General features: G+C 40.9%; 1 protein-coding gene across 1 annotated transcript; it reads left to right on the forward strand.

The window, feature by feature from the left end:
* The first annotated feature begins 86 nt into the window (after positions 1-86).
* On the forward strand, positions 87-27,930 carry plppr3a (phospholipid phosphatase related 3a). The gene is given in 10 exon segments (XM_036150423.1): positions 87-666; positions 11,594-11,697; positions 12,019-12,204; positions 13,850-13,979; positions 17,463-17,658; positions 20,095-20,152; positions 24,359-24,532; positions 25,267-26,100; positions 26,800-27,624; positions 27,626-27,930. Coding segments are annotated over 9 exon segments (2,688 nt in total). The 5' UTR covers positions 87-666; positions 11,594-11,616; the 3' UTR covers positions 27,830-27,930.

Genomic DNA, 27,930 nt, shown 5'->3' on the forward strand with positions numbered 1-27,930 from the left:
TCTCTCTCTCTCTCTCTCTCTCTCTCTCTCTCTCTCTCTCTCTCTCTCTCTCTCTCTCTCCTTAGTAACCCCACCAACAACGCGCACACACACACACCCCTCCTCAACCCCTTTGTGTGTGTTTATGTGTGCATGCTGAGAGACCCGGTGACGGTTGCTGAGCTTATAAATCCCCTTTTTTTAAATATATTTCTATTTATTTGTTTTTTCATAACATGGATGCATGTTATTGGTCAGCAACAGATTATGTTGGATGTATGGAAACCTGCAGGTGAGAATAAAAGAGGACCGGGTGGGCGCATGTGAATCTCACTTCTCTATAGCCTGGACCCAGATAGGAAGAGGAGCCTGTTACCAGCAAGTGCGGCAAAATTGGACTTTTCCACCATCAGCATCCCTCCTCTCCTCGCCTCATCCCTGCTCATCCTGTGGCAGAACACCCCGGCACCCCCCCTCCCACCCTCCGTCTCCTTCTTCCGTGATCCCAGAATAGCCTCGCACCCCGTATCCCGGCGGAGTATTTGGAATTTCGGGGGGACTCGAGGGAAGCTGGAGGATGGATTAACGGGGACGGAGCCACGGCAAAACTGGAGCAGCACGCGCGACCACGCCGGGGGGGAAGGGGGCGACGGGACTCGGTGAATTCACGGAGCCCCCGGGACAGAGGTGAGTAAAGCCTTCCGCCCACCCCCTCTCCGCACAGGGAGGCTGCCTCTCTCCTCCCCAGCGCAAGGAGGTGAGAGGCGGACAATCAGCACATGGCTTTCACGTTCCTGTCACTGATGATCTGAGGCAGTTTGCGCGTGTCTGCTGGTGGAGGCGTAGCCGTGAAATGCTCCTATTTAAATAGTGATTGATTAAAAAAAATAAAAAATCTACAGCTATCAAAGCAAACTGAACATATTTATCCCGAAAGGATGCGGTCATCATGACCATCCTGCGTGTTTCCTATACATGCTGGATCTAGATAAAAAAAAAAGCATGATGTTTCAGCATTTTTTTCTCCTCAGGAGGTGAATTAAGTTGGGTGTTCCCTCCTCCACAGGACACCTATAAGGCCCCTGTAGGTCCCTGTGGGAGTTAACGGTGCATTTCAGATGCATTTCACTTAAACTTTTTTCACTTATTTTTTTACATGACAAGCACAGGTTTCAGTGTATTTTATTGAGATGTTATGTGTTTGACAAACATAAAGCGGTGTATAATTGTGAACTGGACAGAAAAGGGTCACATTTTAGCATAATCTCTCTTGCAAAATAAAGCATTCCATTGCAGCTCTGGCTTTATGTTTAGGCTCATTGTCCCATAAGAAGGCGAAACCACCTTCTCAATTATTTTGCAGCCTCTAACAGTATTATTTTTTTTTTAATCCTGGATTTGCCTGTCCAAGATAGAATTTTCTTTCTGCATGACGCTGCCACCACCATGTTTTATTGTATGTTCAGGGTGATGTGCTGTGCTTGCAAATCTGCCAAATGTAGGTGTAGATGTACTTTTGGATGAGGACTTGAACGGTGCTCAATAAGAGGTTCAAAGCTTGGGATATTTCTTTTCCCCGAACCTCGCCAAGACTTTGTCCCTAACCTATCTGCTGTGTTCCTTGGTATTCGTGATGCTTTTTGCTCTCTAATGATCTTTAGCACATGTTAAATCAATAACAAATATATTCGTCAATTGAATCAATTCACAGATCAAGCCCTCCAAGAGCTAGAACCTTAGCTATCACTCTGGTTAATTATCCCTTTAAACTGCTGAATAGAGCAGAATGTGATGAAATGCACAGAATTCCATTATGATTAGGTTAGAATACAACAGGATATCAAACAGCACCACTTGTTTATCATGTCTGTGTACTACTAATGGTACACAACAATATGAGACAGTGTTTCTTTAGGATCCAAAACAATGATTAACTAGCGAAAAGATGAATCAGACAACAATTCAGCATGTTACCAGTTTCAGGGATCAAAGCTGTTTACCAGTCTGGTGGTTCTTTTAATACTGTGGTACAGCTTGTGAGATGGCAGCAGTTCATAAGGTTCACAGTGAGGGTGTGAGGAGTCTTGGATGGTTATGTAGCAGCTCAGAAACACCTGGACAAAAGACCAGGAAACCCCAGAGAGAGCTCCCCTCACTATCGTCTGCAAGGAAGCTCTCGTCTGCCATACTGCACCTGTCTCTCCACCAGCCCCTTTGTTGTGTGACACTTCCCTGTTCACTGATTCATCCTTTCTATGAATGAGTTATACTACTGTGGTCTCATCTAACAGTTGATAAGGTTTTCTAACATGTAGATGTACAGTCAGGTTAACTGTAAATAATATGCAAATAAAAATGTAATGGTACCATGCAAATTAGAGTGGCTTAATTGCACATAGCTTTACATACTTTGTCCAGAGTAAATCCATTTTCTCTCACAAATCTGAACCCAAACACCCAATATCTTCTATCATGCTATGAAATACTACAATCCATGCTTATAATATATAGGGTTGCTGGTGCCTACCTCCAGCTGTCAGTGGGCGAGAGTCGGAGTACACCCTGGACAGGTCGCCAGTCTATCGCAGGGCTATTGTGGGATCAATCTGAGATTATTTCTTATCACTACTTAAAATTAAAAACATAAAACGTCTCACATCTAAGAATTGTTCCCATTTGAGTTTCTTTTTGTTTTATGCCAATAAAAGTTTTGTGTATTGGCTACAATCATGATCATTTAGTTATGTTTTGAGCATTCCCAGATGTAGACCATTATCATTATTTAAACAATATCATTATTTAACAAATTTTAAGATTTTTTTCCCAGTCATTTAAAATATCCAATGATACCTTTCATGGGGTTCTAAGTCTGTTTACTGAGATGTATGTATAAGTCATCTCCTAGGACTGTCCAGCACTGCCTTTCATGATGCTCCACTTTTTGCTGGACAGTGCCGGTCAGCTGACTGAACAAAGGCCAATACATTTTCTTCATATTTAGAGTAAAGAACAATTTGCCTGTTTTATTTGAAACTGTAACAAACCAAAGACAGCCATGGGATGGAAAAGTGGGAAGAATTTATTTAATCTTCTATGCCTAAGTAAAAGCAAATAATCAATCATGCTTTCCACCGGAACTAAGGGGGACTGTTAAACACTATTAATTTTCATTAGCAGTACATAAATAAGGTGATGTCCTTCCAGAAACCGGTACGCCTGCTTGAAACTTGCCACCTTACCTTTTCTGTAAGTCTGGAGCTTTTATGAACTGTTTTCGTGCTATCACGCTGTGCAATGCTAAGATGTAACTGCTTGCTATATTTAAAGACACACACAAAAAGACAGATCCTCAGTTTTTGATGTTAGTCATTATTTACTAAATCTATTGAAATAGTAAACTGGCTTCAAAGGGATTATTTAAGTGTGGAGAGCTTGAACAGCATCCTTCCCTTCATTGATGTTCTCCAATGATAAAGGAGGGGGGAGCGCTACATGACATGCTGGCAAAAGGTCTTTCATTGGTGGTCAGTTTAGTTCAGATCTAGTGATGTTGATGGCAATAGCATGTGACTAATAACATTCTCATGCTCATTAAAACATTTACCGTCCCGAAGGATGGGAACATTCATCTCAGAGGTCATCGCTCCCATTGGGAAATAAATGCTTCATCAAAGGATAAAGGTGATCACTGAAAACAACTCTGTATTGATTTGTAATAGCACGCACACATCCCTCAAGGGGATCTATTGTCTTCTGAAAGACCCTAAAAGAGCACCTGATCTGTTGTTTGTCTCACTGTACAAAAGAACCGATGTGTTTAAAAAGAGCCTCATCTGGGTTATTTTGCTAGTCCAGTCCCAGGTCAAATATGTGCCGATCCAGACGGATTTGATTTAACTCAACTGGGTTGGGTTATAGATTTGGGTTAGGTTTAAGGTTTAAAAATGGGTTAGAGTAGCTGATATCTAATGCAAAGGTGAAATAATTCATGACCTGAAATACAAAATAAGTAACATTTGTGTTGAATGAATCTGCATTTACCTATTCAAAGAAAATACCTGACAACCTCATTATGTCTGATAATGTTTCCATCCAAAAGAGCAATACAATTTTGTATAATGCCAAGATCATGTGTGTAGGCCGCATATTAGGACAGCTAGAGCAGTTTGAAAGCTGATATCTCGGGGTTGTTTATGTCCCTCAGTTTTACATTGAAATTGGTAAAAAAAAAATTGTGATCCAAACTGGAGGAGTTTGACTTAATTTCTAATGTTTTTTTTCCAGATATTGCATAAAAATGATCTCTTATGAACCTTCTGTCTTTTTGAAGGTAATATCAGATAATTGAGTTGTATCAGATGTTTGCTCAGTTAAAAGGTCACATTCATTAAAGTAGAACAGAGCCATTGCAGCGTGATGCCACAAGAGCCAGCTTCATCACTTATTTCTCTTTTTGCAGGCCCACTGCTGTGTTATAACACGGCATAAACCTCTTTGGAAATCTGAGAAAGTGAATGAAAACGATCCGAAGTTCCAAAAGGTTGTAGTCTGCCTGAACGCACACCAAGATTTATCAAGAATTTAAAGTATGCTAGTTTGGTTAGGGTTAGTATAGGGACAATACTGACAGGCAAAGCTATAGCAACCATAGATCCCGGTGTGCCGTCTGCTTTTCACAGTAGGCACATTTTCCTGTGTTCAGGTGAATTTTGTTTAATTACGAGCAAGCACACTATTGAGCGTTTTAACACGACTCAATAAAACGGGGTGCGGCCATATAAGTGGAACAGAAAATGCAAACAAACAAACGAACGTTTCAGCCTGTCATGCAGGCCCAACAAATAACGCCGGAAAAAAAGATCCATGAATTAAGAAGAAGAATACCAGAAGCTGTTGGAGGAGAGGAGACGCCTGTGGCTAACTAAGCTGCACTGAAAGAATCTGAGCAGTGTCTTTGGGTGATCCATTATATATTTTGTTTCAGGGGGGTTTTGTTCATTAATATTGTATTCATTTTATTCAAGTGCATACCTTTTGTACATTAGTCATTTGTGTGTGCAGTTCTTGTGTGCACCAATTAGTTTTTTTATGGCAAGCTCAACACATGTTTTTACACTCAACAAAAATATAAATACAACACTTTTGGTTTTGCTCCCATTTTTTATGAGATGAAATCAAAGATCTAAAACTTTTTCCATCTTTCAGAATGGCCTTTTATTGTGGGCAGTCTAAGGCACACCTGTGCACTAATCATGGTTTAATCAGCTTCTTGATATGGCACACCTGTGAGGTGGGATGGATTATCTCAGCAAAGGAGAAGTGCTCACAATCACAGATTTAGACTGGTTTGTGAACAACATTTGAGGGAAATGGTGATATTGTTTGTATGGAAAAAGTTTTAGATCTGTGAGTTCATCTCATAAAAAATGGAAGGAAAAGTGGTGCATTTATTTCTTGTTGAGTGTACATTGCATTTCAGATTTATTTATTTTTGTTTTAGCTTCCGCCTCATCAGCGGACTTCAGTTCCTGTGAGTTGTAACCATTTAACACGAGGAGCAAATCATTTACTGGATACGTCATTCCGCCCAGGAGCTCCGAGTAAACGTTCCCTATTAAATGTAGTTTGTCATAACCCACCGCTGCTCCCTTTTTCCCTAAATAGACTAGTATGTTTCTACTATTCTGCTGCTTCTATGAGATTTTTTTTCCCCACCAAAACATCTAAGAGTATTTAGATCAACATCAGTGTTTTAGCAAAAAAAAAAAAGCTTTATTAATTACTGGCAGTGCCTCCTATATGGCTGTACATCTGGATTTTTGGATGATTTCTTCATGATTATATTTGATGATGTCATTAAAAAGAAAGAAAATATTAGAATGGCAGCGCTCATTCTGTAACTCTAAGCAATAAACTGGAGCTTGCAGCCACCTACACTGTGGACTGATAAGCCCCTGATCAGAGTACATGGAGTTGTGTGAATATCTCTGGGAGATATTCTTCCCAGAGAAAAAAAAGACTGCTTACATTCTTTTTCAGTGTTTAAAAATTATAAATGGTTTTTACTTGTGTAGCACTTTAAGTAGTCCAATGACCCCAAAGCGCTTTAAACTACAGTCAGTCATTCACGCATTCACTCCCTGCGGTGGTGAGCTGTTAGTAGCCACAGCTGCCCTGGGGCAGGCTGACAGGCGAGGCTGCCGTACATCGGCGCCACGGGGCCCTATGACCACTGCAAGCAAGACATTCGGGTGAAGCGTCTCACCCAAGGACACAACGACCGAGGCGGTCGGAGAGAACGAACTCCCCAACTCCTGCATCACTGTCGCCCCAAACCATTGACAAATTCTGATTAAAAACAATTTTTGATGTAACACTAAACTTCATCAAATATCCATCATCCAGGCCCACTTTTCATTGAAGCAGAGGCTGGTGCCTGTTTGATTTGGCAAGAGGCAGCGTGCCCAGTCCATCAGACCAGGCAACCATGCACTCATACCTGAGGACAGAACCCACGTATGTGCATGGAAAACCTGCAGACTCCATAGAAAAAGACCCCAGGCCGGGATTCGACCCCAGGACCTCAGAGCTTTTTCTGTGGCTGTTCCAAGGCTTTGGGATTTATTACCATCAGAAAGGCCTTATCGCTGTCCATTTTTTAATCTGCTCTAAAAACACACCTTTTTTCATCGGCTTTCGACCCAGCACGAGCAAGCTTATTATATTTGTTTAAGTTGTGGGGTTTTTTTTTACGTCTTTTATGTGTTTTCTTGTATTTGATGCTTGTAGAGGATGTCTGTTCAGCACTGTGGTCAGCTGTTTAGTTTAGGCGTATAAATAAAGTTGACAGTGTTACCATTTGTACCACTGTGCAGCCTAAAATATTAATAAAGTCATAAGATGGTGGTTTCCTGTTTTAGTCAAACAAAGCCAGGGGACATATGATGGAGACATTTGTTAAAACTCATTTCAACAACTTTTATTGAGTGTTAGCACCAATAGCATTGTTAGCACAGCGTCTCCATATAATGTCAAGATTGTAAATATTTTTTATATTTTATGGTTATTTTATTTTAGGTTAAAGGTTAGAAAATGTGATGAAATGAAACTATTTCTGCAATCTAATTAGTAGTACAGTTTCTCCTTGTTGCTCTCAGTAGCGCCCTAGTGTTTTCTCCTCAGTCATTGTTACTGTAACAGTTTGCAGTACCTTTCATTCCTGTGAATGTTTGCATCAAAACACATGCATTTGGTATTCTCTCTTTTTCAAAATGCAAAGATCTCTAAACAGCATGATGCAGCTGTAGAGCTGTAGAGTATTCACGCCACAGCAGCTGACTGTCTACTGACAGGAAGCTTTCACAGCCTTCCCGTATGTTTGATACTTGAATAAGCTGCCAATTCTAAAAACATCTATCAGTTGATGCCTTTGAAACACTATTTTTTTGGCAATGAATGAAATTGGTATTTTAGTGTGCAACAATTGTTCAGCTGGCAGCTTAAATGTCCAGAATAAAATCAGTCAAAATAGGACATCCAGCAAAACAGGATCGTACTGTCTGGTTTGGTAACCTCAACCCAATATCTGACCCAACAGCAGTCTCCAGTCTGAAACTGATATCAGTTTGCATCACCCCCTACTAAACAGATGTGAAGTTTTCAGTTAACATCCTTTCCTGTGGCTCAAGACATTTTTTATCAGGTTATTTTTTTTCATTTTGAATGTCCTTCATATGTTTCTGAATGCTAAAGTCTCCATGTAGCTTCCTAAACTTCATGCTGGCGCTCACTGCATCTTGGCCTCTTGGGCGTTGCCAGACCACATCAACATTGTTTTTCGCCACCACCACCTTACTCACATCATTCACCCATGGACAGGCACAATGCACACAGACTGCTTACAGTATAGGCTTATCCAAACACTTTCATGATGTTTGCAAGCATGAGTGTACATCAGGTCCGGCTACACAGCAGACTGCAGCCACTTACTCATGTGATGTGTCCCAGAGGACGAATGCTGGTGTGATAGATAAACGACCCCCTTTCTCTGGGCCCGGAGCTCAGTCTGTGTGTGTGTGTGTGTGTGTGTGCACGCTCTTGTTTAGGTATGAGAGTGAGGACCAAATTCCGATTTCACCATCAAATTGAGGACCTTCTTTGCACCAAAGCAAGGACATTTTGCTGGTCCTCACTTTGTATTTTGCTTATGGTAATGTTTATGATTGAGTTGTGCATTGAGTTTAGGTTAAGGTTAGGGTTAGCTATGCACGGATAATGGTTAGGTATAGGAGTATTGCAAAGTTTAGGGCACAGAAAGGGTTGAAAATGACTGAAAATCAATGGGGGTCAACATGTGGTCCTTACTGCAAATAGAAAGACAGCATTCATGTTGTTCGCGTGGATAAATGAAACTTAATGAATTTGTGTGCGTGTGTATGTGTGTGTGTGTGTGTGTGTGTGTGTGTGTGTGTGTGTGTGTGTGTGTGTGTGTGTGTGTGTGTGTGTGTGTGTGTGTGTGTGTGTGTTGTGTGTTAGAATGAGGTTTAAATGCTGACTGGAGTAGGTCACTGAGACCAAGCGGTTGTGAGAGTGAGACCCAAGGCCTCTGCATTTTGTTAAGCTCCTTTCAGCCAGACTGGAATCTCTTCCATCACTGCATCCTCCCTGTTTCTATTTCCAGTCCGTTTTTTTGTACTTCTCCCTAACCTCCAAATGTCAAAAGACGTACACACATAAGCACACATGAGTTTTTTTTAAATCACAGTCTTTTCTTTGATGTGTACTTATCTCTGTCCTGTTCTCTCTCTCTCCTCCAACACATTTTCAGGGGTCATGGAAATTAGATTGTAGACGTCTTTGATTCTGTGCGCATCACAATGCCTCAGGATCAGGATCTCTTATCTAGCAAAGAAACAGTGACGGAAACAGAAAACTAAACAATAGTGGCTGTAAAGCATAGCTGAATGTAGAGAGATGAAGAATAATGTGGTAAAAAAATTGTATTTCCTAAAGTATTAAGAAAAAAATTGGTGATCTTTATCCAAGTTAGAATTTGTTGAATTATTGCAAGAACAAGAGGAGGTTACAGAACAGGACACGTGTCCCAGAAGGGGGTCTGGTTCTAACAAAAACAAGTAAACGTTGGCCTTTTAACCATCTTGCTGTCCAGCAATGGTCTTCACGACAGTCTGACTTCTTGGAGCCTCTCCCTGCCTCAGACTGAACAAAGTCAACCATGACTTGGACAGCTGCTGTGCAAAATAGATTAATACAAATATATGGAGTCATAAGCCAAGGCTATAATAACAGTTTTACCCTAAAATAACCAACATGGAAAGGTGGAATGATGAAGAAAAGAAGAAAAAGCAGAACATTTGTGTTTTTTTAATGATCAGAGTGAGTAAAGTAGAAAGAGAAAACCCATAAAAAGTGCAGAAAAACAGATACCAGGTCACAGATAACTAGATAGCCTCACAAGAATGTAAATTTATGTAGAACCTGATAAAGATATTAGATAACCATTTGTCCAACCTGCTTTAAATGTGTCCTAAAATAACTTTACAACCCTATTTGTATCACAATACTTCACTTAAACCCATTCTAAATTGTCTGCACTCTTTCCAATTTATATGGAGGGCTTATTGCGCCTTGTAAGAATATTCATACTTCCACATGTTGTCGCATTACAACCACAAACCTTATGTATTTTGTTTGGATTTTGCGTGACAGACCAACACAAAGCAATCTTTAATTGTGGAAGGAAATTTAAAACAAAAAACTTAAATGAAAACTGTGGCTCGCATTCAACCCCCTAAAATGCTCTGTAACAAACTTCTTTTAAAAACACACCTTATTAGTATACAGAGTCCACCTGTGTCTGGTCTTTGCAGGAATACGGCTGCTTTGTGAAAACCTCACAGGCTTGTTAAAGAACATTAGTGTGCAAAAAGCTTCACAAAGACCAAGGAGAAACACTACTACTAAAAGGATTGCAGAAATTATTTTGATTGAGTCTGGGGCAGAGGGAAGACGCACTAAACACACAGCCAAAGCTATAGTGGAATGTTTTAGATTAAACCAAGTGTTGGAGTCACCTAATCAAAGGCCAAAAATCTATCTAAATTTAACTGAGAATCTGTGACAACACTTAAAAGGTAGATAATAATAATAATAAATAAATATTAAATCACAGTAAAGCACATGAAACGTTTTTGTTATGTGTAAAACTTCGGAAAGGTTCTAGAGTGATGAAAACTTTAGCACAGCACTGACCCAAAAATTATATCTTGCACACATTAGACTTTGCTAATGGGTGAGAAAGGATAAACAGGAAGAGAGCTAGTACTGAGAAGGAAAAGAAGCCAGGTGAAAGGTTTTGACTAAAGGGAATCAGACAGGAAGGAATCAGGTGAAATCAATGTGGAGCAGATGGTAAATGAATGAGAAGTAGTGTTATGACATAAAAATGGGGCAAGGAGACGTGTGAGGAAGGGAGGGTACGATTGATGGAGATGGAAAGAAATAAGTCAGCAGGATGAGAAGGTATTGAGAGGAATAGGGAGCTGCAGGGAGAACTGTGAATATTTAACTCTGTTTAACTTTCCATTTGTGCCGTTAGCAGTTTCCTTTCTCAGAGGCCTTCTGTTTGCCTAAAGATTACTGAAGACAGCACACTATATGCTGATGTTGGTCTGGGCTTACCAGTTCCTTGCAATCAGAAACATTTACCCATCACTGGTCTAGATACATACCAGATCACAAGTAAATCAAACCAGTCTGCCTGGGTGCTCATCGTTTTGGTTCTTGGTGAGAGCATTGTCAAAGTACAAATATTGTGTTATTAAATTATAGAAATACAAATTATAACCTTTAAATTATAGCATTAACAGAAGAGAAGGGACACAGTTTGTAGCACTGTGGTTTATGTAAGAGTTAAAACCAACAGTACAAAAAGAAAAGATTAAAAATATATGACCCAAACAGAATATCAAGATAACTATAACTATAAGTGGAAAGACTACATTCAAATTTACTGCATTCCTAGATACTCCAAGTACACAATAAAAAGTATTTATGGGCTTAAAAAGTTGATTTAGCGTGACAAGTCCCCTTTTAATGTTTATTTTAGTAAACATATGAGGACATTTCTAAATGACCCAAAGCTTTTGAGTGGTGTGTATGAATACACACACACCCACACCCACAGTGGCACCTCACAGCCTCTAAAAACCTCTGCACTCCAGCGTATTCATAGTTGGATGAGGTTATTGGCAGTACCGATAGATAACAGTTTTTTTCATTGAATGTGCCAGGGTCTTGCTAAATGGTCCTTCAAAAACAATTACAGCTCTGCGTTACTACTCACCCTTATAATTGAATGCACAATACAAAGTCACCTTCTTAAAACTTGTGCATTTGAGTCAGTGTTATAGGAAACTTTTAAGGCATGTCCTGCCTTTGAAACCTGTTTGAACCAGTTTCTCACTTTAAAGGAAGAACCTGGAAAAAATGCCAACATATGTTTGGCATTTACGGAAAATTCCGATGATTAAGAAATAACTCAAAGTTCTCTGGACATTCAAGCTGATATCTGTTTGTAATGTTATCCCAATAGGCTGCGACTGGTCCCACCCCAAGATGACGTCTCCCAAAACCAAAGCCAAGAAGAAACCACCCAAAGACAGCATGACTCTGCTGCCATGTTTTTATTTTGTGGAGGTATGGATCAATGGGGATATTAAAAAAAAAACACTGCTGACATGTAACAGTTCTCCCATTTTTATCATAATTGTCACCTTTACATATTTTTGACAAAATGTCAACATTCATTTTCTGAGCTTACATATACGTTTTAAAGCTTGTATACTGCATGCCTATTGTATGTATGACAGTGTGCATGCAGTTGTAGAAGAAGTTAATGTGAAACATTAGATAGTTTCATCTACTCTCCAAAAGTAATTAAAATGCTTGTCAATCTTTGCTTTACCAATGGCTTTGAGTGTTGGGAATTAATATGTCTGTCGATGCATTCCTGTGCAGCTGCCCATTGTCCTGTCATCCTTGGTGTCCCTGTACTTCCTGGAGTTGACAGATGTCCTTTCCCCGGCGATGGTGGGCTTTCGTTGCTATGACCGCGACCTCTCCATGCCCTACGTAGAGGCTGGAGATGAACTCATCCCTCTGTTGATGCTGCTGAGTTTGGCGTTCGCCGGTCCAGCGGCTTCCGTAAGTCTGTCTCACTACTTTTATCATATAGTGCTTTGTGTTATATTTGTGAAGTTGGAAAAAAAATGGATAATGATGGGCTTCTTTGCCCCTGCAGAAAAAAAAGCAATCTCACAGGATGATGCTGCCACTGCTACGTTTCACCATAAATTATATATATCATTATGTATATTATGTTGTGGCCAGCGCTGTTCTGTTTGCAGTTTTCTGCCGGGGAAATAGTATTACTAGTAGGGACAGGAGCAGAATAGACAAGTTCATCAGCAGGTGTGCAGCAGTGATGGGGAGGGAGGAAGTCTCTATGGAGGAACTGGTGGAGAAAAGGACTAGGGCAATGATGAAGTCCATAAGGGCTAATAGGAGCCATCCATTGCACAGCACTATGGCTGCTCAGGAAAGCAGCCATAGTTTGAAACTGATCTCTGTGAGAAGCAGAACGGAGAGGTACAGAAGATATTTTGTCCCGGCCGCCATTAGACAGTTTAATTGCTCTTGAATGACTGCGTTTGTATTATTATTATTATTTTTATTTATTTATTTATTGATCCAATTTTATGTTTGTATCCTATTTTACATGTTTTTATCTATGCTATCATGCAGATTGACTTCCCCTATCAGGGATCAATACAGTAAATATCTATCTATCTATCTATCTATCTATCTATCTATCTATCTATCTATCTATCTATCTATCTATCTATCTATCTATCTATCTATCTATCTCTCTGTCCGTCTGTCTGTCATCAGTTGCAGAGTTAAGTTTCTGCACCACAGACATTTGCTTGGCCTTGCAATTTGAAGGATAGTGTTTTGTTTCTAATTGTCCTTTGCAAGTAAATGTACACTTTTACTCTTTACATATGCATGACGTATAATTTATATTAAGCATAATTTAGAATTCATTTACAATCATTTTCTTAATCGCCTATGAATAAACCGCATACTGTATTCTGCTTTGGTTTGAGTGTTCTTTTGATTTGCAGCTGCATCACCAAACCAGCAATCTAAAGTAATGGGCTTGTTGAGCAGATGTACCTCATGGACTTGTGCCTAAAAGACATTCAATTGATTCCTGGCGTACAAATGTTGCTTAACTGAACACACACACCCCAATACGCATCACAGCGATGGCGTCCTGACACAGAGGTTCAATGACCCTATGCAAATTCCAGCGAAGTGCAGAAAAATACATAAATTACACAAGTAGGCAAATGCAAATATACAGCAAATTCAGTTTGCCCTCTCTAATGCAAGATCAATGGTAAGATTGATAAATAAACACCCAGACTTCCCATACACATTATCTGTTGTTCTACGCCCTTCTCCCAAATCGATAGACACAGAAACACACAACATTAATCCATCAGCAGCATAGAAATGAACAGCACTCATTTATCACTCTGATTGGAAGTGATCACTGTTCAATAGCACCTTGCCTCTGCTTTCACCCCACTGTACCTTCCCACAGTAGATCAAAACCACAGACAGCTGTACCTGACAGGAATAGCACTTCCACCCTTTTATTCCTATGGGTTCTCTTCTAGTCTTCCTATCTGTTTCTCTCTGCAAAATGTTAATCACAAAAAGTTCAAATACCTATGTGACACCTTGTTTTATTTTTTCTTTCCTCCACTGCTGGCTGTAGATTATGTTGGGGGAGGCGGTGATGTACTGCATGCAGTCCAAACTGAAGACATGTCCCAAGTCGGAGGGCAGCATAAACGCCGGAGGTTGCAGCTTCAACTCCTTCCTGCGCCGGACCGTGCGCTTCGTTGGTACATCCTGCCACCAGTTTAGAAGTTTTAAACAAGAATCGGGCACACAAGTTTGAATTTTTTGGGACTTTTCTGTCATCCACACAGATTAAAATTATGCATACAGGATGAAATATTACCACAAACTTCCGCTAATACTTAAATGTGACTTAGCAAGTTGAACATCACAAAGACTTATTGTAGCCACCACCAAGCTTTTGGCCTACTTCTGGCTGGACATTTGATCACTCTTATTATCAGAAGCTTATTAAAAATGCTTGATTTCAGCCTTGTGTAAATCCACCTTTAACAAAAACTAGTTTTAGACTTAGTTCAGCCAGGTTAAAATGAATTAATTCCTACTCATAGATTATCACCTATACATTTGGAACTAAATTAAGGTGTCCAGCAGGAACTGGTTTTTGTTTAATAATCTTATTCTGTCTGAAATAGAGTTTAAATATGCATATATAATGGTTTTAATGTAATTGATCAATATTAATTGTCATAGTGCATTTGCAACCTGGCTTTTGCAGGCTTATTTAGATTTATTTTATACTCACTCATTCTCTTTTTTCACATAAACATATAATTTGTTATGGTTAAAAAAAACAGCTACTGTTATTCAAATGTAGTGTTTTTGTTGCCAGAAAGCAATATAATAAAAAATAATTGAATGAAAAGCAGTCAGTTTAGGATCTGAATGTAATTTCCTCTTCTAAACAACTACAAGGCTGACGTTTCTCTATACATCGTGATTCCGTTGGTGTTCATGTCAGGGTACACCATTTTCACTACTGTAAATCAAAAGCAACCTACGTGCTGTTGCTTTGGCTGCTTGCCTGTTTGATGGACTTAGTGAAGAGTTTAAATGAATTAAGCTCCCTTCCTCTGTCCATCCGTTATAGCTACAAACCTACATGGAGACTCCCGCCGAATACCAAAATGTAAAAAAATAAAAATCTCCCTGGTTTTGTCTATAGGTTTTCATGGTTTGAGCATGACCCTTCAGAACATGATGCTTTGCAGAAAAATCTATATCAGGTTCCCACAAAGGTTGCCTATGTATGTATGAGGGCTGAACAGTGCCAATGCCCGTTCTATACACAGACACAGCAGTCATCAAGCTTTTGCCTTGGGGTGCAAATTTTTAGGATCCCTTCTGCAAATGCTACCAAAACCTAGCCTTCTTAAAAAAAAAGCAGAATTAAGACCTATCGGTCAGTTCCAAATTGAACACAATCGAATTATGCCAGGATAAGCTTTGCTCGCTTCAAGTTTACAATAAAAAAAATGCAACCATTAGTTCAACTTCATCAAAAGAAGTGACCTATACTTGTGAATGTGTTGATTTGAACACGTTCATATGCAACACGAACTGACAAGGACCTAACTTTTAAGCATGGTCCACAAATTTTGCATTGGGTTGAGGTCAGTACTTGAGAAAGCAATTCCACAAGAGGTTAGTCTCCTTCATCTGGTCCGAAGCCAGACTCCATGTGTGTCTGACTCCCTGTCCAGTGCACCAATGAATGACGACCCAAGTTTCAACTGGCTAGCTCTTGATTTGAGTTCATGTTTAATAATTCTAAGTCTTTACATAAATTTTGTTTTTCAGTGCAACATTCAGCAAAGCCCACCTGCAGCATGATCCTGTCACCATCATGTAGTTTCAGAACGTTTGAGAGCCTCGCCTTGACCCCTCAAAATATTATTTTTATCATTGTGTCCCAGTAGCAAAGCTTTTGTCCCATCTGACCCTAACACATTCTCTGTCAATTTGGCTATCCGCTAATTTCAGCTGAGCTTAAAGTGTAACTCACCCGATATAAAAGCATAACACCCCCAGACAAATGTTTAAAAAATGCCACCAGAGTGTGGGGTTTACCAGGGGTGGATGGGGGCTGTGTTCAGGATGAGGGAAAGTGACATGAATTGTGACCGGGGCGACATCTGGTGGTTTTGCCACAGATCTGTCTTTTAAGGTGGAGGATTTTCACCCCTTTCATCATCGCAGGTTGAGATAGGTTTTTTGGAACCCAGCAGGGCTGAGCCTTATCAATTCAACACAATCGGTGCAGTTTCTGAGAGGTAAAGTGATGCTAGCTTACATCGACTAACATTCCAAGCAGTAACAAACACTATTGATCCATGCTCTCAATGTTCGCCGTTCCAACTCCCTAGTCTGACTCGCCACGACTGAGATGTTTGACCGAGATGCTTTTATCCCCAAATGTGGGGTTTTGATGATGAAAGCATGTACTGTTTGAACCAAATGGAAAATTCAACTGCAATAGCCACTGTTCATCCCTAAGAGGGCAGCACTAAGACTGTTTTAAGACAAATATTGCAGAACTAAACAAGTTCACATGAAAATAGCAAAAAATTCTTAGGCCCAGTTTATACAGTTTATCTTTTAAAAAATTGTTGATTTTGGGGTGAGTTACACTTCAAGGGTATCCATTTTGGAGCAGGGGCTTATCTCTCGTTGTGCGCACTCTCAGTCCACGTTGATTTTAAACTCACTTGACTTTGAACGGTGACTTTGGACTAGTCTGCCAGGATCGTCTAGTAAAATACTAGCCGGGCGCTTAGTGGTTTCAGGGTTGCTCCTGAAATCCTAACTAATTTCTGTTGATCTGAGGGTGACTGTTAAGGTCAGCTAGTTGGACAGAACTGGATACTCCAGCATTGATCCCAAATGCTTATGAAAACTGGTTTCAGAACAGATAACGCAGCATGAGCTTAAGGTTCTGGAACGCCCCTGACCTCAACACTATTGAAACTTTGTGGACCATGATCAAAGCCCAGATCCATACAAGGAAACCAACCAATTAAAAAGGAAACCTTTCAAGAAGCGGGGTCAAATATTGAGCCAGAATTATACAAGAAGCTTGTTGAGACCTATAGAAAGCACGTTGTTGACGTGCATGCTGCTAAAGGGCATTTAAACTAATATTGTTGACAGTTTATTTGTGCTTGGACGTAGAAGGTTGATCCTGTTTAGATGAAAGACAATTTGCAATCTATTCCAACTTGATTTAGTGCATATGTCAAGCTGCCGTTAACCTAATTATTGATGGAGTGAAATGTCTACTGGGATCCAAAATTCCCTTTTTTGAGTCCCAACTTCATTTCACTTTTCAAAGCAAAGAAATAAGATAATTACTGACGTTAAATGAAGGGTGACTTAAAATGAAACTGACTTAAGAAGCTAGAGATAATGAAATACCCGAGGCAAACTTTGAGCTTTGAACTCAAAAGAAGAATTAATTCAACATCCCATTTTGTTGTGTGTGTGTGTGTGTAAAATCTTAAACATGCACCAGACTGACAGCTCATGGTGTCACTTCAGGTTATTGTGTATTCACTGTGGTTTTCCCACTGCAGCACGTGTCTCAGAAATGAACGGCGTTGCATGAGCGAGGCATCGGGCGTCTTTTGGTCGATTCACCAAAGCTGCATTCACCTCCATCGCCTCTTCCCTCTCTGTCTCTCCCTCAGGTGTTCATGTGTTCGGTCTCCTGGCAACAGCCCTGGTAACAGATGTCATCCAGTTGGCTACCGGTTACCACACCCCTTTCTTCCTCACCGTGTGCCAGCCCAATTACACGGCTCCAGGAGTGTCATGTGACAACAACGCCTACATCACGCAGGACATCTGCATGGGGAAAGACCAATACGCAATCATGTCAGCAAGGTAAAAGGAGAGTGGCTGAATTTAAAATGTGCAAGTATTCATTTAATGCAGTCCTATTTAGGCATTACTAAGTATGTGTATACATTGAGTTTGCTCATTTGCATTTATGTGGATTATATGACATAAAGAGCCAAATAAAAAATGTAAATGTTCTTTCTTTTTTTTTAAGCGAGTAACTGCATGTAACGTTGTCATATTGGTATGCTGGATTAAGGTTTCACAGTTTTTGCAGATGCTGTTTAGAGGTACAGCTCATATGCAGGGGATCAGACAAACAAGCTCCAGTGAGTCGGTATGAAAGGCGTATTAGATCCGTACACAGGAATGATCACAGCTTAGTAGCACTGATACGGGGATAATCCTGGTAACTGTATTACAAGTGTGCATGTGAGTGGTTTTATTGTAGAGAGGAGCGATTATTTAAAAAGTCTAAAGACATAGTTGTTTTGCATAGTATGTTGTCATTGTTTTATTATTATTATTATTATTATTATTATTATTATTATTATTATTATTATTATTATTATTATTACCTTGTGTAGCCAGAGAAAGGGCGACAAGACAAACCATATTGAGAGGTAGAAGCTCAAATGGACAAGCCTGTGTAAAACTCATCTTTATGAGACATATCGTATGATTTTTATGGTTTATGATAATTAATTTTAAATAAGGGGCTTTGGCACCACCTTGATCAAATTCAGTCCCATTAATATACCTCATGGTACCACACTTTGATTTGAAGGAGCAATAAGTGAAATTTCACCACTAGGTGGGCTGTTGAGCACTGTCTGTAGATCAAAACAAGATATGTGGTAAGCCACGCCTCTCTCTACTTCCAAAATCTACGCACCACCAGTTATACATTTCAACTTTACATTTTTTGTCACAAAAAGAATCTACTAAATGTACTCAAGGATCAGGGTCGGCAGCTCACAAGCCTGCTGGACAGCATTGAACAATGCAGCATTTAGTTCCTATGCTCCACTTATCTGGAACAAACTTCCATAAAACTGTAAAAGTCCAGAAATCCTGAGTTCCTTTAAATCAAGATTAAAAACACATTTGTTTAGGATTGCCTTCGACTGTTCTAGTTAAACTGTTTTACTGAAACATCATTAGTTCAACTTTGTAGTCCAACTGTTTTAAATATTTGCTTTTAGTTTTTATTTTCCATGTTCTTTTTTGTTTATGCATTTTATTCCTACTTGCTTTTATTCTGTTTTTTTGTTTTTTTCCCCCATGTATTTTAATCATGTAAGGCACTTTGCATTGTGCTTGTACTGAAATGTGCAATACAAATAAATTTGCCTTGGCTTGCCTTGCCTTGGTACAGACCAAACAGCACCCCCTGTTGTTTGGTCTGTACCTGCAGTCAGTGGTATGGTGAATATTATTGATAAATTCCTGAAAAAGTACAAAACTTAATGTAACTGAAGTTTGTCTTTAATATTAATAGCGTTAATATTATTACAGTACTATTATTTTTTGCCACATGACGTTCATAGCTAGTTAAAGGTAGTTAAAGGGGCTGTGTCTGCATGCTGTGAATATTTTTGTTTCATCCTTTGTTTTGACCACACGTAGAAGTCAGGCTAAAAGCCATTTATATTGTTGTTAATATTATATAGTTAAAAAGCATTATTATATGTTGTAAATTAACCCATTTATATGTTATAAATTAAAAAAGGGGATTCTGGGGAATCTTCAGAACGACAGCTGTAATGCATTACAACAGAACGATAAAAGTTTAATTTCTTACCCATTTTGCTGGGATTGGGGGGGGGGGGGGCTGAAAACATTTCATTCTTCAAAGAGGTGGGGGGGGGGGCACAACAGAAAACATTTCAGAACCACTGGTTTAGGTGGAGAGACATGCCTTGGTGGGTTTGTCAGTGTGCCATACTCTTCATTTTTGGACAGTATACAAAGCTCCAAAATATGTTCAAAGCTCAATTTATTGTTTGATAAACTAACCCTGCTTTTATTAGCTAAAATGTTAACCTTGACATGTTTTCTGCTTACCCGATCTTCATGATGCCATTTGTTTACTTAAGTTGTCTAAGAAACCTCTGAGACCTTCACAAAACCACAAGATTTATACTGAGATTTGATTTCACAAAGGCGGATTATTTTGAACTGAAGGCCCTTTGAAGTTAGTTGGTTGCACTAGATTTTATTTAGGGGTATCATAGTAAAGGGGACTGAATACAAATGCACACCGCACTTTTCAGATTGTTATTTGCAAACAGTGTTGAAAATCCTGAATCCTTTTACTTCCCCTCACCAATATTACTCCACTTTTGTATGCCGCATTTCCAGAAACACATAAACACCTATAGTTTATTGTCGCCAAATGTAGAAAAAAAGTTGTAAATTTTTTTTTCCTTTTTCTGAATTTATTTCTTCACTCATAATATTATTGCTTTCTTCCTATAGGAAAACCTTTCCATCCCAGCATGCTACGCTGTCAGGCTTCGCAGCTATATACATCTCTGTAAGCACTTCTTTTAATTCACTTTACTAGGATGCTATTTGCATGATGTGCCTGTGGGTGGATGTTTAATTATAACCCTGGGAAAATGCCAAGGTAAATTGGTTTAAATTTAGATGTTTTTGCTAAATCCATTCCATGGATTTAGTGAAAAATGTATATATGGATTCCATAGTGATATATTACATCTCTACAAGGCATTACGTGTGTTTAGCCACAAATGCATTTGTTCAGTCATCTCTTGAAACGGTAAAAAATTTAGACTTTTTAATCTCATTAAATGTTTTTGTGAATTTAAAACCTTTTTCCCAAATGTAAAAAACTGTTCAAGTCTGTTAAATCACACACAACAATTCTAGAAATGCACTCAGAGATTTCATGGCCAGTCACTGATGAAAAATTTTGCAATATCTTCTCTAAGTTGAAGATTTAACTGTCTAATTATAATCTGTTTCATTGTATTCATTGTAGGTATTATTGTAGTGTTTTCTGCAAGGTTCCCTAAAATAAATACCAGCCATGTCTAACTTCATATCTGATTTTTTTATTTATTTTTTTAAAGCCCAAATTTGCTGTTTGGTGTTAGATTGTTAATAATGTCATAAGCAGCCATTCTGCCAGGAACAATTGTTGAATATCAATATAAGCAGCAAAAAGGGCGTCACATTGTGTGTGACAGAAAGCTGCTGGTGTTATACAGTTGTACAGTCACACATTTCACTATTGTTTCAAAATAGGCAGGAATGATGACAGACGTGATATTTTAACATATCTTATATACAGTGTATAGCAAAGTACTCACTCACCTTGGTGTTTATCATGTTTTGTTGTTTTTATTTGCCTCACAACCTGGAATAGAGAATAGACTGATTGAGAGTTTACATCATTTCTTTTACAGAACATGCCTTCTGCTTGGAAGATGTATTCATTTTATTATTGTGAAGCAGACAACAAACAGGACAAAATACCAGAAAACATCAGCTCTTGTCAGTACTTTACAGAGCTACCTTTTGCAGCAAAAACAGCTGTAAGCCACTTTGGATCAGTCTCTATGAGTTTGCCGCTTCGTTGCCCATTCCTTAAGGGCAAAACTGGATGTTTTTTTATGTGTGAACAGTAATCTTCATGTATCCTGAATTGGATTGAGGTTTGGACTTTGAATAGGTTATTCCATCACAAAAACCACTCTAGTTATCAGGCTTTAGCAGTATGCTTTGGGTCATTGTCCTGCTGAAAGGTGAACCTCCGTCCCAGTCTCAAATCACGGGCAGACTGACAGGTGTGGCTCAAGAATATCCCTGTTCCTCTGACTTCAGTTTTAACCCCCCCCCCCCCCCCTACTTCCAAACTGGCTGATCATGATGAGAGACAGCCATGCTTTGCCTCCTGATGATGCCTTGGCAGGTCCCTAAAAATAACCAGAACCGATTTTGGTTTTCATTTATCTAGGTTGAATATTGGTTTGCATGTTATTTTTCTGCTAGTCAGCAATCATTGCAGCAGTCTGTGCGCTGCCCTGCAATGTGGCATTGTTGATTTTCATTATGGCAACACCCTAACACACACGCACAGATAATTCACCATCAGTAGCTATACGACTGCTGCATCATTGGCTCCTGTATCTCCTCGTGAAAACTAACTAAAAAGGCTCCGACTGACATTTGTTAGAGGACAGTAAAGAAGAAGAGTTGTTTTACCTCCCAGAGCTGCAACATGTTTTATAATATATGCACTCATGATTATTAGCGTCTATTTAATTGATTAATTCTCAAAAAGCTTTTCTACTAAATTATAACATATTCAACAAATGGTGGAGGAACACACCAGGAACATATTTTGAGGGGTTTTGAGTAAAGCTACATGGAATATAAGCACATTTTCTCATTGCTGACAGGTCTTCCCTGTTGCTTCACCGAAGAGCAGGGATTTTTTTTCTGCTCAGTAGCCCATGGACAAGATTGTTAAAAAGGTTATTTTTTTTTGCAAAGCCTGCCTTTCTGTCACTCAGCTGTCTTCTATTTTATGCAATCAAAATACAGTGGGCATGCTGGGATTGTGAATGCAGAGAAAATGTATTCTTGGCTCTACTTTTTTTTTTTTCGTTCCTTTCCTGCGCACTCATCAACTCTGTTGCTGTCAAAACATGTCAAATTGGTCAACTCTGAGCACGCTGTTCCATTTCTTGCTAGCTAAACCTTACCAGAAGGCAACAGATAACTCTTGTTAATAAACCGTGTTTCAACGATCGCATTAAATCATTATAGTCTCCCCTCATATACTTTTTTCCTATTTTATCACATCAAAACAAAATTTTATGTAGTTAACGCAGCCAATTCAGCTCCAGCGAGTCAATACTTTGAGCACAGAGCACCTTCTTTCCTACATTGCTTGTTGTAAGCTGCAAACAGGGCTGTGTTTAGCTTTCTTTCATAAATGGTTTTCTATTTACCTTTTCACAAACAGCCATTTTTTGCAGTGCATGTCTTATAGTTATCTTGTCAACAGATTCTCCCACCTGAGCTGTGTATCCCTGCAGCTGCTCTACTGTAGAGTTGCCAAGGGGCCTCTTGGCGTCTTTTCAAATTAATGCTCACCATACCTAGCTGGTTTTCAGTTTAGGTTGACGGCCGCGTCATGGTAGGCTTGAAGATGGGCCGTACTCAGATCTTGTTTCAGATGATGGAATGAGCAGTGCTCTGTGTGATGCTAAAAGCATTAATTATCTAACCCTGCTGTAAACTTGTCCACGACTTTCTCCCTGACCTCTCCGTTGTGTTCCTTGGTCTTCACGATGCTGTTTGTTCACCAATAGTCTTTAACAAACCACTTAGGCCTTCAGAACAGCTGGATTTACTCAGAGATTAACCCTGATAACCCTATTTTAGGAATAAATGAAGCTATTTTTCGGCATCTCTTTAAAAGATGAGAACAAACATGTAAAGAAGAACATATTTTAAAGACTTCCTTCAACTTTATGGCAGCATTGGTGCAAAAGTGACAGAGTTACAGTTCTCTTTCGTATTTCAGGGTGATTGGGGGGATGGAGGCTACAGCGTTTGGATAGATACTGTTTCCCAGTCCGTTTGTCTTTGTTCTTATTGTCCAGAACCTTCTGCTAGAAGTTAGGGGACCAGGGTGTGGTGGTGTCTTTAAGGATGAGATGTGATTTCTTTTGAAGTTTGCTAGTGCAGGAGTTCCCAAAGTGGGTGTCAGGACAAGAGGATGCACAAGAGGAAGCAAATGATGATCCAAATTTCTGACTTTACAATCAGTCAGATGTACTTGTTTTAATATAGCAAATGTATTCCTTTTTTCAAGGAAATTGTTATTATTATTTTATTTATTTATTTATTTTAGAAAATGTATGACTATTCAGCATCAGAAAACATCCACGTTTTTTCTCACAAGTAATATGAAATTAATCTAATTTTTTATATTTTTTTGTGGAAATTTACTTCTCTGTGGCCAGTGATGCATTTTATTTAATCCACAATGGCCATAATACTTTGTCTTTTTCTTTTTTTTTTCTAGAAATAACAAGAATAAAGTTATAATATTCGGTATACAAGAATATGAGAATAAACACAGGGGGAACGCCGTGGGTTGTTTGTTTTTGTTGTTGTTTGTCAGAGCTCTCATAAAATTACTTCTAAATTCTCGCAATTTTATGACTTTATTCTCGTAATTTCTAAAAAGAAAAAAAAATAACACATCCCAAGGGGGTGGCCAGACTGTGGCAATGTTATTTTGATGGTTGCAGGCTGATAAGTTTGGGAACCCCTGTGCTAGTGTACAGGGTGTTCTGTCCAGGAAGCTCCAACCTGATGATGCACGGCGCTGCCTTTACCGCCCAATGCAGGCTGTGGCATTCTGTGCAGCTGGCATCCCAGATTATTGACGAGGAATCAGAGTAAAAGGGGGGGGGGGCAGACACAAAGGTGTGTCACATCTATCAGGTTTTTGTTAGTAAAAAATGGAAAACTATGTATCATTTTCCTTTCACCTCCCATTTATGTGGCGCTGGTCTCTCACATGAAATCCTGATTTAAAAATATAAAACATTTGACTCCAATGTGAAAAACATGCATCTGGTATGAATATTTTACAAGACACTGTCCTTGTGCCCACTCTGCCTTTTGGTCTTCCTCCTTGTCTCTATGTGTCTAAACTATCAGTCTTTTACCAATCTATGCATGTCTCTCCCCACAGATGTACTTCAATGCCAGCATCAACAGCACGACTAAGCTGCTGAAGCCCCTGCTGGTGTTTGCTTTCTGCATGGCTGCGGGCCTCGCTGGCCTGACTCAGATAACACAGCACCGCAGTCACCCCATAGATGTCTACGTGGGGTACCTCATAGGAGCTGGCATCGGAGTCTATCTGGTTAGTTGACAGAAGAGCGCCTGGGACGATGACTGACGCGCATGGAGGGCATTTCCTGCACTGCTTGAAATAACTTTGGGGGAAGACAGGTGGAAGCAGATGTCAATAATTTTGATGCAATTACCACTTCTACAAAATTTCAACTTAAACAAATGGGAATTTATCCTTTAGCTTGCTGTCATACAGCCAGCACGCAGCATGGTGGGGGTATTATGTATATATATTGCTCTGATTGTTGTATCGTTTTTCTTCTAACAATATCACAGCATGTGCTAATTTTCACACCACTTCCACTCTCCCAGTGTGGCATTCATGTTTTTTTTATCCTCTCAGCAGTTTTTTTTACATGCTATATATAGCTTTTTCTATTAAGGGGGAGAAATGAGAGAGACTAAATAATCCGATAAAGATTCTCTAAAGAATTTCACACTTCATTTTAAGAAAACTTGTCGTTACCAATTTCCACGCTTCTCCTCTTTTTCTCTAGTTTCTCACTTTTGAAAGGGGGAGAGATTTCTGCTGTTTAAAAGGAGTGAGAACAGGGGAAAGCGGGTGATTCACACTGACCTCAGGCATAATAAAAAATAAGGAGAGACAGCCATTCATGTACACGCTTCTCACTAATAGAAAAACTTCCAAAAAGATTAAAGAAATAAGCTTTCACGCTCTTTATTTGAGGGCTTTGGAGGGCCTCTGTCTCATTTCTTTCTCCTCCCTGTGTCCATCTCTGTTAGGCCGTGTACGCTGTGGGAAGTTTCAAAGCATCAGAAGAAGATGCTCCCTCTTTGCAGCGGCTGACATCGGTCCATCAGAAGGACGGACTTAGAGTGTTGAGCCAGCGGGGCCACGATTCCCTGTACAGGAAGACTCCCAGGGTGTCTGAGAGCAGGGAGGAGCTGGGGGCCGCGTTGGGATCTGGAGCCCGCAGTAAGGTGAGGAGAGAGAAGGCGTCCCTGGCCTCCCTGAAACGAGCTAGCGCTGATGTGGAGCTCCTGGCAACACGCGGCCCCATGGGCAAGGAGACCATGGTAACCTTCAGCAACACCTTACCCAGAGTGGCAAACGGCAACAGCCCCATCTCGCCCACCGATGAGCCGGTCGTCACGCAGCGCCACATGACCTTCCACGTGCCCTTTGACCCCCAGAGGTCGCGGCAGCTGGTGTCAGAGTGGAAGCAGCGCTCGCTGGAGCTGCGCAGTCAGAGCTCGAGGGATGAAGATGAGGGCGAGGATGAGAGGGACAGAGGAGGCGAAAGAGGAGGGGCTGCCGGGGAAGGAGAGAACAACGGGATGCCTTCATCGCTTTATCCCACAGTGCAGGCCAGCAACATGACCGCCACACCAGCTACAGCTAGGATGGCTGTGGCTCCCCCACTGGTTCACATCCCCGAGGAGGCATCGCGCCCACCGCCCGTCTCCCCCAAAAGTGCCAAAACAAGGGCCAAGTGGTTGTCACTCACAGAGGGGGGAGGGGTGAAAGAGCCTGGACCAGGACCCATTGCGGTGTCAACTCCACGGGTTCCAAACACGCAGCCAAGCCAGCCTCCTAGCCAGCAAAGAGTCACTCAGGTGAGGAAGACGCTTAGAAAACTATTTCTGTGCATGTTTTACTGTCTTCCAAAGGCACACATCCAGTTGTGGCAAGTACAGAGGCTTTCTTTTTTTATGCTTTAAATCTTTATCCATTTCGTCACATTAAAACTACAAATTTAAATATGTTTTATTTGGCTTTTATGTGTACGAGTGGAATCCTGGAAGAAAATGTGTTAGGTTCTGCTAGACAAGTTTCCTCTTCAGCAGGAGAATTACCCAAAACTTTAGATGGAAGGGTGTTCATGGCCTAGTCAAAGTCCAAAGCTAAATCCAAATCAGAATCTAATGCAAGATGTCAAAGTTGCAAATTCACTCCACACTTTTATTAGGGTTGATAAGCAAAAGATTTTGAAAGTGATCAATCATGTTCCATTTCACATTTATGCGCTGCTTGGTTGGTCTGCCATACGAAATCTATTGAGTCTTGTAGTACTTTTACAAGTTACTGTGTAGTTTGAGCAGGAGGGGTGTTTCAGCAGCTACCAAAACGCTGAACAAACTAAATAACTTGAATTTATTCAGTCAGTAATCAAAGCCAAACACTTGCAGAAACTATTTTCCTGATTGGGTTTCGCTAAATGATTCTCTCACTAGCGCTGTAATTGCAGCAGAAATTAAAAACTTTCAACATGTCGCTGCCATCTGCTATTTCTTGACTGTTGCTCCTCCCTGCAGGTCATAGCCATGTCGAAGCAGCAGGGTCATGGAGGAACCACTTCATCGACCAAGACGTCAGAAGGAGGCTCCTCCTCAGGTGGTGGCTCCAACTGCTCTGAGTCACCGTACTACCGCATTCCCTCTGACCGAGACAGCTGCACTGGAAGCAACCCGGGGAGCGCTGCCGGCAGTGGGAGCATCGTCACCATTGACGCTCACGCCCCTCACCACCCGGTGGTGCGTGTGTCGGCCAGCAACGGCAAGCCATGGGAGTGGAGAAACACCATCAGTGGTAACATGATAACCTCCGACCCATCAGGCGACAAGCACCGAGTAGCGCTGCAGCGGCAGGACAATGTTTGCCACTACCGGGATTACCGGACTCTGCCAGTGAAAACAGACTCGCTGGGCTCTTCCACGACCAGCGGGAGTGCGGAGGTGGGGGCAGAGTTGCCCCCGCCGCCCCTTCCCACTGCCTCCTCACCTCTGCCGCCTCCACCTCAGCTGTCATCCTCCCCTCTCCCACCCCCACCACCCCCTCAGTCGTCCCCATCCCCGTTACCGCCGCCTCCACACTCAAGCTCTAGTCCCATGCCTCCACCTCCTCTTCATTCTAGCTCCCCTCATATGCCCCCACCCCCTCACCCATCTTCCTCCCAAATGCCCCCACCCCCTCACCCATCTTCCTCCCAAATGCCCCCACCTCCTCACCCGTCCTCCTTACAAATGCCCCCACCTCCTCACCACCCTTCCTCCCAAATGCACCCACCCCCTCACCCTTCATCAAACCAGATGCCTCCACCTCCTCACCCGTCTACTTCTCCGCTGCCTCCGCCCCCTCTTCCCTTCCTCCTCCATGCCTCTGCCCCCTCACCCGTCCCACTCCGGCATGCTTCCCCCTCCCCCCCACCCCGACCTGCTGATGGACGGCCACGGCCAGGCCCTGTCCCGCTCCTCCACCCTGCCCCGCCGGCCCTCCGTTTCCTCTCGCAGCCACGCCGAGCAGGAGCACTACTACAAGGCCATGCAAAACGAGAGGATGTTGTAGACAGAAAAGACATCATCTCAACATCAGACGCTGTACTTGAAATGACAGAACTGAAAACAAACTTAGCTGCAACAGGTCAGTAGAGATTTCCGACTTCTAAA

This window comes from Fundulus heteroclitus, chromosome 19, assembly GCF_011125445.2.
Source record: "Fundulus heteroclitus isolate FHET01 chromosome 19, MU-UCD_Fhet_4.1, whole genome shotgun sequence".
Classification (NCBI taxonomy): domain Eukaryota; kingdom Metazoa; phylum Chordata; class Actinopteri; order Cyprinodontiformes; family Fundulidae; genus Fundulus; species Fundulus heteroclitus.